The sequence below is a fragment of the Panicum hallii genome, chromosome 5, assembly GCF_002211085.1.
Source record: "Panicum hallii strain FIL2 chromosome 5, PHallii_v3.1, whole genome shotgun sequence".
Lineage (NCBI taxonomy): Eukaryota > Viridiplantae > Streptophyta > Magnoliopsida > Poales > Poaceae > Panicum > Panicum hallii.
The window spans coordinates 56,949,991-56,964,471 of NC_038046.1; the positions used below are offsets into that span (position 1 = coordinate 56,949,991).

Sequence of the window (14,481 nt, forward strand, 5' to 3'; positions counted from 1 at the left end):
ACCACGTTTCTTAAAATGCATTTTCTCCATAATTTATAAAAGGTGAATCGTTTTAGAAACGTGTTTTGGTAAAAATTGCCAAATATCTTTATGAAGGCATCTTAAAATGTGTATTGTCACAGGAACAGAAGTTGATATTATAGAGGCCCGAGGCTCTACTGGCAGCATAGGCAGCAGGATGAAAATCACTTGCAATGGCTTGTTGATTCTACAGGCTTGAGCCAATATGCAGTTTTCTGTGGTCTTGCTTTAGTTGTGCCATCTGGATTTGTTTTCACTGCTAGCATACTTGCGACAGCGATTCGACTCTTTCAGATATCTCATCTGCAAGCCAAAAGTCATAACCGTGTGGAAGAATAACAAACATTGGCACACAAGATGGTCTGCTTCCATAACGTTACACCATATCATATATGCATTGACAGGTACAGTGTCTACCAGCAGCACCAGCAACAAGTAAACAAGGCTGGTAGCAGCGGTGACAACGAACAACATACACATACACATACGGCGGCACAACAACATTGCAGTACCCTGCATTGATAGGTTTTTATTACTGCAAAATTGAACCCCGCATCGCTACCGGTAGTTGCGGTAGACAGGAGTGTACATGCAGCTCTCTGCATATTTCACCAGGTCTCTGGGAGGAGGCAGACGGGTCGCCAAACCTGCAGAGGAAAGTTTTATGAGATTTGGAGGTGAATGGAAAGATTTGTAATGGCAATGTAGCTGCCTACAGAGGGAAACAGATGGGGGACATACCGAGCTCATAGGCTTTTGCAGCCACGGCAGCAGCAATGCGAGCGGAGATCTTTCTGATGTTGGTGAAAGGTGGGAAGATTGATCCCTTGTCGAAATTCTCCTGAGTGGCCTGATCAGCTAGTGCTTCCGCTGTTTTAAGTGAATTTTAAAACCATGAGATTGCTTCACACCCAACCCCCCTCCCCAATTTCTACATTTGGATAAATTGTATGTTCAGTGGCTCCACTAAGAAGGTACTTACAGGCAGCAAGAAGCATGTCCTCGTGGACACGGATGGCTCCAGAGATAACCAGACCAAGGCCAAACCCAGGGAAAATGTAAGCATTGTTTGCCTGTCATGAGTAGCACAACTGAGTTAGTAGTGAACTTATGCTTTCAAACAGCAAGGTTTGGACTGCCTCAAAGAATTATTAGAAACAAGAACTACCTGCCCAGGTACAAAAGTTTGCCCATTGTACTCCACAGGGGCAAATGGACTACCACTGGCAAATACAGCACGGCCCTGCAAATAAAGAGAGATAGGTCCTATTATACTCCACAAAGCTTTTCTTTTCTCGAATTCAGACATGCTTCTTTTTTCTGGCCAATTAGGTCAGATTTTATAAAGATGTAATTAAACACAAATCATTTTCACTAGTGACATGGGCATTTCAAATGGTACTTGGACAGTGAGGACTGTCAAATGGTCACACTTGAGCAAACAAATTTGCAGATCTGACTCAGCCAAGTGCTGAGAGAGCTCACCTGAGTCCAGTTATATGCTTCCTCAGCAGTACATTCAGAATGCGAGGTTGGATTTGACAGTGAAAAGATGACAGGCCTCTGTATTTATATTTTGGAGATGTCATAGGTTAGCCAACCACCTTTGTAATATAAAACCTGAACATTATAGCTTGGGTAGCAAAAATTACCTCATTGAAGGAAGCCATTGCCTCAACAACTTCTTTTGTGAATGCCCTTCCAACACCTGATGTCCCAATCAAAACCGTAGGTTTGATGGACTGGAGAATAAATAGAGAAACATTAGTAACATTTTGATGAAACAGCACCAAAAGGATAGTTTAAGTAAAGGCAGCAGCTGTTGGTGAATTCAATCACAATCTTTAACATGCATGAACAGTGGGTACCTGGACAGCATCAAACAAGGACGTCAAAGGCTCATGCTCATGTGCCCAAGGTTTTTTGAATGACTGAAGGGAATCTTTACGGGAATCAACAATTAAACCCTATATATAAAATATTGTATCAGCCTGACAGATAAACAGGTGAAGAAATATTGCATTAGCAATTGTGAATATTCCTTTGGTTACAAACCTTTGAGTCCACCAGCCAAACCTTCTTGCGGCACTCTTCAATCGGAGCTTTTGTCTATAAATAGATCAAACCAGTAGGCGTTAGCAGTAAGCACTGGAAGTACAGAAACTGGCTTTCCCACATTCAGATTCTGAAACATGTGGCAAGTTACCTGTCTTGAAATCTCGAGAGCAATGAGTTCGGCTATGCCAGTTCCAGCCTGCAAACACATAAATAATCAGAATCTTATTGATGGTCTAAACTCTAAAGTAAATAATCTCATTCATGGGCACAATTTCAATTCAAAAGGTACATATCTTCAATAGTTTAACGGCAAAGGGACAAATAAAAAGTCCGCAAAGATGAGCTATGACTAACCTCCCCAGCGCCAAGGAACAAATAGGTGTGCTCTGCTAGGGTCCCACCAACCACCTTAAGTGCTGATAACAAACCTGCAAGGACCACTGATGCTGTGCCCTGCAATCATCCATATTTCCATATTGGTACACAACCATAAAAGGCAACAAACCAGAGGATGGCGATGACTCAACTAAGGATGACACCTGGTAACAGTAAAGGAAAATATCATGGGTGGTTCCATTTACCTGGATATCATCATTGAAAACAAGATGGCTCTTGCTATATTTTGCAAGCAAATCAAAAGCATTATGATTGGCAAAGTCCTCAAACTGTCAGAAAAAATCCACAGTTACATTTTGTGGCAACAGTAAATTGATCTGACATAGCAACAGTGGAAAATCTGTGACTGACCTGAATGAGGACTTTCTCACCATAGATTTGTTTCACAGCACTCATGAATTCTTCCATAAGTTCATCATACTCCTGCCATTAAGGAAAATGCACACGTAAGACCTCAAGTGTCTGATATTTTGCCAACTATTTACTTCCTGCAAACTTATCACAAATGCATACCTTGCCAGTTGCACGTTTCTGCCGAAGTCCAATATAGAACTCATCTTTAAGCAGTTCTTCGTTGTTTGTGCCAACATCAATTGTGATAGGCAAACACTGAAAGTAATGCATCATAATTTGAGACAGCTTTTGTTTGTTGGTACCAAACATGCAGGATCATTACAAGAAAATAAACAAAAAGGTGGGGGCAGTAAAGATGTGAACACTTACAGCTGATGGGCGAACTCCTCCAAGGGCAGTGTAGAGAGCAAGTTTGCCTACAGGAATTCCCATTCCCTATAGAAGGATTCAGCATAACATAAGCAAAGGCCCAGAATTAAGCAACTAATAAGACAATCGTACCTGAGAACCCAAATCTCCAAGTCCCAAGATTCGCTCACCATCAGTGACAACAATAACTTGAATGTTCCTATGGGGCCAGTTCCTTAGAACCTCCAGGACCTTTCCCCTGTAATGCACCTACAGTCAGTCCAGATCCAATAGGCAGATGGAAGACAATTGCATAACTATTGTAAAATTCAAGCAAATATAGGCACACGTACTTGTCCCTCAGGGTGACATACAGACCCTGTGGTTGTCTAAAGATGCAACCATACTTCTGGCAGGCCTCACCAACAGTTGGTGTGTAAACCACAGGGAGCAGCTCCTCCACATTATCAATTAAAAGCTTGTAGAAAAGCCTCTCATTTCTCTCCTGAAAACAGAAGGTGTTAAGAACAATGCAGCAAGTACACTTTCGTAAGAGTAAATGAAATAATAACTGGGATTACCTGAAGGTCCATCATGGCCATATAGCGCTGTAAAGGGAGCTGGTACTGCCGTAAGTTGTGCATGATCTTCTTAATCTACATACACATTAAAGTGATCTTCAGGTATTGAAAAAATGTCAGCACAATTACTAGTATGGGTGTTAGCAAGTATCGCCCATACTTGGAGGTCCTGAGACACAACTGCCGGAGGCAGAAGGCCACGCAAGTAGTGTGCATCCCGCTCCTTCTCAGTGAAGGAAAGACCCTTGTTGTGTTGTGGATCCCTCAAAAGGGTGTAACCGCTGTTATATAAATAAGACGCGTCAGCATATTTTTCGACCATGTGAACGAAGCATATTATGTTTGCAACCAACGGTGAACTCTGTACAGAGTACCAGATCCTTTTTATTCTTTGGGTGACTGGTGACATGGTCATATTGCTGCTTGACAAGATATCATTGTGTGCAGCGCTGGTTATCATTTACAGTTGATTACGTGACAATTTCAATTTCCTACTATTATACCATTCGGTCGTATTTTAGTATCAGTTTCCATCAGATTTCACTGTCGAAAGGTAGTGGAGGAAACAAGACAAAGTATCACCGTGGGCCATATTAGAATATACTTGCAAGAAAGAGGAAAAAAACAAAACGAAGCAGGCAATTCTTGCCTTTGCTCAACAACTCCAGACCTACTCAATATGAGTACATATGTGACTCGAATCTGATTCCTAAACTGTAACTTGCAGAAAATCACATGTAAATAGCTCGATAACTCCAGGAATCAACCCAAAACTATGCCGATGAAAATTTAACAAATCGAAATGATCAGACTACAGCGCAGTTAAAGCTGAAGCATAGTGTGATAAATTATGGAAAGTAAGAGCAGACTGAAGGGACAATTTCCCCTTGGCTGAAGGCTTCACGACACAAGAACCTACCAAGTCAAGCCCGATAGCACTATCAAGCAAAATAGATTTGACTCGGCACAAGCGCACAATATACGCAAGGTAAAGGCGAGCGCGAACCCAACGCATCCACACTCTAGACACGTCAGCATCACGCGGCGTAAACCGCGTACCAAACCCGGATCAACACGAGCCCGAACCAAAGCAGCAAAAGCAACCAAATCCGGATCGGCGCATCGGGACGTCCGCCCCCGCCCCCAGACCCAGATCCGATCCCCGAGTTCCCAAATCCAACACCCCCGCGCTCACCTCGCGACGGAGTAGGCCCAGGGCGTGACGGGCAGCTCCTCGGTGGCCCTGTCCTCGCCGTAGGCGTCCTCGACCCCGCCGCTGGCCGCCGCCACCTCCACCTCCTCCTGCTGCTCCTTCTCGGTCTCCGCGGCGGAGCCCATCGCGACGGCCTCCACCCGCCTCGGCGCCGCGGCGCGCACCCGCACCGCCGCGGCCCGCCTCCGCACGGACTCCCTGTAGGTCCTGCATCCGTCGCAGCTCCCGCCCTCGTTCCCTCCTGCCCGCTTCCACTGCGGAGACAAAACACGCGCAAACAGAGCGCACCGGGTTAGAGCGAGCTGAAGCAACCAGCATGGCAGCGAGTCGGCTGGGCGGGGACCGGGCCGCAATTGCGCGGCCCGGAACGCGCGCCGCCCAAAGCGCCGCGAATTGCTAGCGGGGAAGGTACGGGGGCGGCTAGTCGAGCGTACCAGGGAAGCCGGGGACACGGCGGCGGCGGCGGCGGCCTGCGCGGAGAGCATGGTGGCGGCGGGTATGGCGGGAGCGGGTGGCGTGGCAGCTGGCTTCCTCCTCCCTCTTCGGAGTCGAGCTGCGTGGAGAGGGGAATGCGGGTGGCGATGGGAGGGAGGCGGGGTATAAAAGGAGGTGGGCGGCGTAGTTTTCCGCGTGTGCGGCGCACGTGGACGGGGCGGCGGGGGAGGGGACGCGCGGTGCCGGCGGCTCACGGCGTTTGGGTTTGGACGCGGTGCTTCCCGTAGTAGTTCACCACCCCGGGTGGCCCGGTAATCTGTGTGGTCTGTGGTGTGTGGTTCGATGAACCTCGGCTCTGGCCGGGTCGGTCCAGTTCATTGTGCGGTGGGTTAGTCGGCTGCAAATGGAATGGTTCAATGGACTAGCACTTCGTTTAGTCGGCTGGAGCGTTAACCCAACTTCCACACGACCTCAAAAAAAAAAAAAAAAAACCTTCCACACTGTACTGCTGGTGAGTCGTACGGTTTCCGGCTGCCCTTCCGGCAAAAAAAAAACACATTTTGATCCCGATCATGACCAACTAATGTGCTTTTCTGACCCATGTATGGGCAAAATAAGGTTACCTTTTATTAGATGCATGGACCAATTACATTTTAACTTTACGTTGAAAAGTTTTTTTTTCTTAGGAACCTGCAATTATTTGGTTGGTTAGATTACATATGTCAATAGTGAAGACATGTAGGTACCTAAAAAGAAACTAGACGATGGGAATTCATAAAAATTTTCTCGAACTTGGCGATGGGAATTCATAAAAAAATTTCTTTAGTATCAGGAGACGTCTCTATCAATAGTGATCCATATTTATATGATAACTTTATTAATCTCGAGATTCATCATTCCAATCTATCAAATGAGATCTTGGTATAAATATATTTTGTAAAGGTGCCTGTGGTTTAGGTAAGAGGAAGGATTCCTTTTTGACCCATAAGTTATGAGATACTCGAGATTCATCATTCCAAACTATCAAATGAGATCTTGGTATAAATATATTTTGTAAGGATGCCAGTGATTCAGGTAAGGGGGAAGAATTTCTTTTTGACCCATAAGTTGTGAGATCCTCGTGTAAAATGGAACATTATGTCCTTGCAGAAAAAGAAACAAATGATGTCAGTCATGACTAACTAATGTGCTTTTTGACCCGTACATGGGCAAAATAGGGTTACCATTTGATTAACTTTGGGAGTCAATTACGTTTCAGCTCTACCAGCTCTACGCTAAAAACTTCTTTTTCTTAGATACATGCAATTATTTAGTTGGTTAGGTTACATCTTATAGCATGCGTACCTAGCCTCAAGTCTCGAACTTGGTGACGAGTATTCATATTATTTTTCTTTAGTCTAAGAAGATATATCTATCAATAGTGATCCATATAAATGATGATTTTGTCACTCTTAAGAGTTATCATTCTGGTCTCTTGAATGAGATCCCAGTATAAATGTGTTTGTAAGGATGCGTGTGAAATGGAAGGTTATTGGATAAAGTTCCGAGAGCCTCTGGGCATAAAAAAAAGTTTAGACTTAATCTATTTTAGTTTGAAGGAAAAGATCCTAAAAGATACCGTTGGGACTTGCAAGATAGGGAGAAAATGGTTATTATTGTTTCCGTACCTAAAAAAGGACGGCGGAACTTATCACCAAACAGGCTGAAAACCGGGCTCCTCATTTCTACGCACTCCCAGGTCCCAACTCGGCCACAAACGACATCTCGAACACGTCAAATTCGCCTGCGCTCATTGCTCTGGTCGCCGCATGGTCAACTAGTGGTTGCGTGCAGGCAGCAGGCCTCTCGCCATTCATTTTGCTCATGGTCGTGGTTAGCCGCTGTAAAGTTACCCCTCTTTTCCGATTGTTAAGTCCACAGTTTTCCACAGAAAAAAGAAAAGAAAAATGAGAAGAGTCCGCTGTCGTGGCTGGTGAGCTTACTAGATCGCATGCGTTTGTGGACTAGCATAGCACGGCAGCGCACATCAACCGACCATCATCTGTGCATCGATCCTCTCTTCTTTTTTTGATGGTGTGTATCGAGCCTCTTGATTCTGTGGTGGCGTCCACCAATATTCCTGCAAAGACAGGCATGAAAAGGATCTTCCCGTTTCTTTCGGGGATGAAGAGGCCATCGGGGTCTGGCCATGCAGAAACGGAGGCACGAATCATTCGAGCCGCGCGCGCGTCCAAAACCAAAACCATTCGCTGAGGAATGGTGACTCTTGACTTCACCTGTTGGCGGATGTCGTAGGAGTAGTAGGACAGACGCACGCTGACATGCATGCACGGGCGTAGAATACACTCCACCGTGTCCAAACTTTTCTTCTCCTCCTGGTATCGTGTTGGTAGCAGAATACGCCCGGTCTTATCAAAGTGGCATGCCGTCAGAGTATGATAATGTGGGCCCGGACGGGACGTGGGGCCGATTCCAGCAGAATATACGGGGTGCTTTACTGCTCTTCCGTTTTATCTATCGTTGATGCCAATATTTATTTTGGCCGAGGGCAAGTAACCAACCGGGACCGCAGATGGGATCCGGCGATGGAACCAAACAAGCAGACGGCTGCCGGTACGTGGTGGCGTGGTGATTTTCTAATCGCCCCGCGCCGTCAGGCTCGGCCCGGCCTGGTGGGCCCAGGCATTTGCGGGGCCGATGGTTTTTGACAGAGAGAATCTCTTCCTGCGATCTCTAGGTGCACTGCTTTCCTCGCGGAGAGAGTTTTTTTTTTTAATTTGTATTTTTTAAAAAAACGTATCATTTTTAATGTTTCGTCACGGAGAATTTGCTCTATCGCCGCCACGGACGAACAAGACACCCGACCTGCGCTGCGCACCGCAGGCAGGACGCAGGAACTGGACAGGGCAAGAGGGGGCCCGTGAGGCAGTGACGGTGGCAGTCGACGTGAGCGCCACTCTGCCTGTCTCTGCGCGCGTGGGGCCGGCCGCGCCCTCGCGCGCCGCGGCGAGTAGCCACCTCCGCTCCTCCACCGCCGCGCGCGGCTATCGAGGCGCTGCGCCCCTGTCTGCTGACGCTGACCTGAGTCCGCTAGTCCTACCGCGCCCGGACAAACCTGCGCGCATGAGGACGGGGGCCCCTTCCTCCGTGGTTCCCACGTGCCAGTTACTCGGAACACCAACGCGGGCGGCATCGGACTCGGACCCCGCCGGAGTTTTGAGGGGACCGAGCCGAGCCCGGGTTACGGCCTTCCCTGGGTACGCCGCGACGCTGGGACCCCGGGTCAGACGATGCCGCTGCCGCTGCCGCGACTTGGTGCGTGCGGTTGCTTCTTCCCCGGTCGTCGGCTGCTTCTTGGCAGCTGCGTTGCTGCGTCCCGACGCCCCAGTGGCCTGCGCCGCTTGCCTGCTCGCTTGCTCCCGTCGTTGTGAAACCGATCAACGACAGCCCCGGTGGGCGTGATTACGTGGGCCGTGCCACAGTTTCGGCTTGTCCGATCACCGTGGCGAGCACGAATCTAGCATGCCGAGCAGCAGGTGGCTTGTTCGCGACGGGACGACCGACCAACAATTTTCGGCAGATCTCGAGCTCACGGACGGACTCATCGCGGCAAACCAGATGCGACCAGTGACCAGGGGTGTTGACTCCATCCAGAACGACTTGTAGGCACGGTGCCACGCGAAATCCGCTGCCATGGCGGGGCACGAACCTAGGAGTACACACTACACGGAAACCCCTGTCCGAGAAACAGACTCCGCGGGGCAGGGTCGCCGTCACCGAACCATCTGACCGCTGCGGATCACGTACCACATGATCGTCCGGTTCCTTGTCGCCTAGTACGTAGCCCTTCTGGTGTTCAAGGCTCCGTTACTGACAGCCTCGCCAACCTGACGATCGATCACGGACCGGCCGGTCGTGGTTAATCAGGAGCGCTACCTCGCTAAACCTCAGCTGTCACCGTCGTGATCAATAAGCCGCAGCGCCAAGTCCCCACAGATGACGACGCACGAGAATTTCCACTCCAAAACCGTCCCGGCGGTCGCCACCCTGCGGCGGCCCCGGCTTGAGGGGAGCCACACGAACTCGCTGCCCGCGGTGGCCGGCGCTGCGCCGCGAGCCCCCGCGCCCCGTGGGCGTGGCTCGTGGCCGCACCGTGATCCCCAATCATGCGTCCATGCCGCTGCCGCTGGATCGCGACCCGCACCAGCTCTCCCGGTGGGCGCGCCCCGGCCGGCAAAGGCCGGTGACCCACGAGCACAGGCGTGATGAGCAAAAGGCAGCCGCGCTGTAGCCCACGGGGCGCCAGCGCCAGCGCCAGCCACACCACAGGCTCGTTCCGCATCTCGCGGATGGAGACGGCGCGGCGCGGTGGTTGCTCTTGTTCCGGAGCGCGGCCTGAATATTTGCACGGGCCACTGGTGATGCGGAGTCCGCTTCCGTTGGTCGGTCGTACCCGCGCGCACGAACCCATGATCAGGTCGAATATTTTTGGATCCTGCTCGACCTGGATCCGCCGTGCGGGGTACCAGATGTTGCTGCGCCGGACAGCGATGGATCGGCCGAACAATCGGTCGAGCTCCCGGCCAGCCATAAAACTACTCCCAGTTGCTCGGTCGGAATTGGCGCCGGGCGCGCGTCCGGTCCCGCCGAGGCCGGATCTCATAGCGACCTCTGATTGGAGAGGCTTTTCCCGTCACAAACACTTGGCATTGGGGAGTGCGTGGCGACCGGCGAGCGGCGAGAAGCCGACGAACCCAGCGAGGGGCGGCCGGAGGGGACGCCGGACGGACGGGCACAAGCTGAAGGCGATCGCACAACAGGCCGCGAGCTTTGGAGTTTGGGCGTCCGATGCGCCAACGCGAGCCCACTGTTTCGTTGGACAGCGCAGCGCAGGTAGGAGTCGACGAGGCAGGGCACTCGCCTATGGGTGCGTTAGCGTTACCAATGCACGATGGATATCCCTTTCGCCTAGCCAGGCGTCGATGAAATTCCTGACGAGACTCTAAATTAAAAAGGGCTAGGAAATGCTGCGGGTGCATCATTGGGCCTGCGTCTAAAACGGAACAAATTGTCTCGTCGCAACCAAGGATCAATCTGAGCTCGGGTTTGGTAAGGTCCAAACGCACTCTCTCTTCCCGGAAGGGAACATCCTTTTCTCTTTTTGAGAAGGGAAGGGAAAAAGAATTCTCGCATGCTTCACCTGAGCCTAGTTGTTAGTGAGAGTTCTGTTTAGGGGTCTTTGTTAACGTACGTGCATGCGCTTTGCAGGAGGCAGGCCTCTCGTGGAACACGCGCGGGTTGATTGCTTGCTTACGTTAGAGGCCGACAGCGACCAGGAAGAATGCTACTCGACCGTATCCGAGGGCGTGTCCTTCGACCGTCAGCGCCATGTGTTCCGAGCTAGGAGCGAATCGTGCTCACCAGTGAAAGCCGCTCTACGCGTCTAGTTAAGCAGCGAAGGCAATCCCAAGCTCCTTAACCCCGACAGGCGACAAGCAGCACCTGAACGTCCATGGCCGTCCGTACACGGCGAGCTCTCCTGCAGTTGCAGCAAGAGCAGCATGAATTCAGGTATGCTGCCTCTATCTGACTGAACCCGACGCATGCAGATGCAGGCAGGCCGAGCATTGCGCACCCGCCTCTCGTTTTAGTACCTATTTTTTTTCCTGAAAAGATGATTGCAAGTTTCTGCATTGCAATCAGAGTACCAACCAAAATGTTCAGAGAACTGAATAAACCACCCCCTCCGTAACACTGGGCATGAGAAGGAGAGGACGCAGAAATTGCCATGGTCATCGCCACCCCGCTGCTCTCTGCACGGATTGATCACGAACCAAATCCATCGGATTGTTAGGTCTGGCGGATGGGAGGACAGAAAAACTTTCACGGGGAAAGCTCTATTCCACTTCCACCTCTCATGGCGCCATGGCGGAGCTAGCAGTCAGTCACTCTCGCAGCACCTGACAGGTGAGCGGTTGCGGCGCCGGACCCGATGAATAGAGACGACGGCCGCGTAGGCTGCCGCGTTTCGGGAGGAGACCCCGCCGCCGCCTGCGTGCGCTCGAGCGCGCGGCTTCTCGCTCGGCAACGACGGCCGCGGCGATCTGCGCGTATTGCTACCGGAGCAGCGCGGAGGAGTGAAGAGCTCGTGCTAAGTAAAGGCCTGGTCTCTCTGCGATTCCGGCTGGAACAGTACGCGAGGAGGATGGCGGCGGCGGCGGCGGCGGCGCCGGGCGCCGGTGGACAGGCGGGCGTCGAGCTGCCCGAACCAGGGTCGTTCTAAAAATACTCGATCTGGAATTTTTCAAACGCACCCTAAATCGGATCGCGAACTGGGGGACATTTAAATATCAGATTCATGTTTTACAAAAGGACTCGCGATCCAAACCAGGGGTATCTCGAAAATAATGTATCCGATATTTTATAAAAGCACGATCCAAATCAAATCAGGGGGTCCTTAGCAAAATATTCAGGGGCGGCGCTGAAGCGGCCGACGAGTCCGCGCCGTCGCGGGCGACCTCTGATTGCACCGCGCCGCCGTTCGTCCCGCACGATCCACCATCGAGATTCAATCGCCTTCGTCTAGCCGTTCCTCCAAGCTCCTACGGAGATGCTGCTGGCGCGGCGGCGGTGCATCGGGAGCCGGGTACCCTAACTGAGACGGTGGCGGACCTTCAGTGTCGTCGAGGCGTCTAGCCCGGGACAGCTTTTGCTCCAGCAGTGTAGCGTGGGCTGCGTGGACCGAGGAATCTGACTGCGGCGCAGCGAGTAGAGCAGACCGGAGCCGGGCGGTCAGGTTCCGCTCGGCGCGCAGCGCGCAGAGGCCATCTCCACTTCGGCACTTCCTGATATCCCATTCCATGAGTCTGAAGCAACGGCATGCCCAGGGTACCAGGCTGGCAGAAAGAGGACACAAGAAAGATCATGGTGACGCGAATTTTCAGACACAGAACTCATATAATTGTCCGGGAAAACTTTCAGAGTACACACATCTTCAGCTTACAAGCTTCCATATCCCTGCTCTGGAACAACAAATGCGAAACAGCAGGTCCACTGAACTAAGGAGCAACACAGAGCAATTCAATTCGATTGAAACATCTGCAACGACAGCCGGAAGCAATTCCTTTTTCTAAAAAATCTGCAACGACATCGTTGTCCAGTCGCAGGCGTTGCAATTCGGTACAACATTTGCTGCCAACAAAGGCAGCATTCAGTATCGCTGATGACAATAACGCTAGGCATGGATATCAGACTGATCGCAAAGTCCTTACCATTGTGCCATAGCAATCCATCAGACACGGCGTGCTGTAGCGTCTTCCTCGGCAGTGAGACTGTGAGAGGGAGGCAGGGGAAGAAAGGAGACGCGGCACATGCACGCATCTGAAGAAACGAAATGCCCAGTCCATGAGCAGCTACGGTTCCACAACCACAAAACAACGCCGAGCAGAGATGTTTCTACGGCTACAGCAGAGACGAGACAACTTATTGGGCTGAATTTCAGACAACCACAAAGACATAAAGCTCAGTTCCTGTTACATCAAGCTAACAGTGCTTCAGTAGGGTATAACCGAGCGTATAAGGATTCACACCTTCAGACATAGATGAAACGAACGACCACTGACTGTTACCGATGGCATGAAATCGATCTGATTCTGAGAATAATCCGTGCTGTAAGCTGCTATGAACCTCTGCCTGCTCCCGTCGTCATGAAACCGATCAACGCAGTTCAATACCGGTGGGCGTAATCACGTGAGCTGTGCCACGGTTTGTTCAATTACTGTGGCTGATGCGAATCTGAGGGCTTGTTCACGGACTTGCGGATTCCATTACCGATTCCTAATAGCCACAGGAGTTGATGACATGAACTTGGACGCGGGTACAGAGCAGCCAACAATTTCCAGCAGATTTCGAGTTCACGGATAGATCCATCGCTCCAAAGTAAATGCGGCGTGCGACCACGAGCGTTGACTCCAAGACGACTAGTAGCTAGACAGCCTCACGCGAAGCCGCCGCTGTTGGTTGGGCAGTGTAGGAGTCGACGACGACGAGGCAAAGGAACTCGCCTTCGCCTATTTTGCGTTACCAATGCATGGGGGGTATCCTTTTCACTCGCTAGGCGTCGAAATTCCGGCACAAAAACTGAAAAGCTAGGAAATGCATCAGGTGCGTGCATCATTTGGTTTGCGTTTGAAACGGAACAAATTGTCTCGTCGCAACCAAGGATCAATATACAATATTCTATTCTAGCTGAGATCAGTTCTCAGTAGTGCAGTGTGTAGATACGCTTTTTCTTCCCCAAAGGAAAACATCCTTTTCTCTTTTTTGGACAAGGGGAAAAAAATTCTAGCATGCTTCGCTCAGAGCTGTGAGCTTACTAGTTGTTGGCGAGATTTTTGTTTATGGGGTCTTTGTTAACGTGGTGATTGGTGCAGTCAGGCCTCTCGTGGAGCACGCGGGATGGATTGCTGGTTTTTCTTAGAGGAGGCTATCTGACTGCTGAGTGCTGAGGTTGACAGTGTGACCAGCAAGCATGGAGTACTGCCAGGTGAATGCTGTTCCGAGGGCGTTGGTCCTTCAACCGTCAGCGCCATGTGTTCCGAGAAGCGAATCATGTGCAACAGTGCAAGGCGGCGCTCTACGCGTCTTGTTAAGCAGCGAAGGCAATCCAAAGCTCCTGAACCCCGGACAAGCAGCACCTGACGTCCAATCGTCCATGGCGCTCGTGCACGGCGAGCTGTCCTTCAGTTGCAGCAAGAGCAGCAGCATGGATTCAGTTGTTCTGCCTCTCTCTGAACCCAACGCATTCAGATGCAGATGCACGCAGGCTGAGCATGCGCGCATGCCGCTCGTTTCAGTGCGTTGGCCGCCTCGTAGGATTGCTATATCTTTCTTTAACGGTTGTGAAAGATGATTGCAAATTTCTGAATTGCAACTAGACTAGACATTAGAGTACCTACCAACATGTTCAGACACCTGAATAAACCGTCCTCTCTGTAAAATTGAGCATGAGGCGAAGAGGACACAGGAATTGCATTGGTCACCGCCTCCCCACTGCTCTCTGGCCTGCAAGGAAAA

General features: G+C 50.8%; 1 protein-coding gene across 1 annotated transcript; it reads right to left on the reverse strand.

Annotated features, from left to right (window-relative positions):
• Positions 1-366: 366 nt before the first annotated feature.
• Positions 367-5,565, reverse strand: LOC112891459 (NADP-dependent malic enzyme, chloroplastic). The gene is made up of 20 exons (XM_025958338.1): positions 5,406-5,565; positions 4,954-5,225; positions 3,919-4,039; positions 3,759-3,833; positions 3,531-3,682; positions 3,331-3,436; positions 3,199-3,264; positions 2,989-3,084; positions 2,827-2,898; positions 2,661-2,744; positions 2,434-2,532; positions 2,228-2,275; positions 2,077-2,130; positions 1,890-1,988; positions 1,674-1,763; positions 1,507-1,584; positions 1,190-1,264; positions 1,004-1,094; positions 763-891; positions 367-668 (listed from the first exon to the last, which is right to left on the reverse strand). The coding sequence occupies exons 1-20, from the start codon at positions 5,454-5,456 to the stop codon at positions 580-582; spliced, it is 1,947 nt and encodes a 648-aa protein (XP_025814123.1). The 5' UTR covers positions 5,457-5,565; the 3' UTR covers positions 367-579.
• Positions 5,566-14,481: the final 8,916 nt, after the last annotated feature.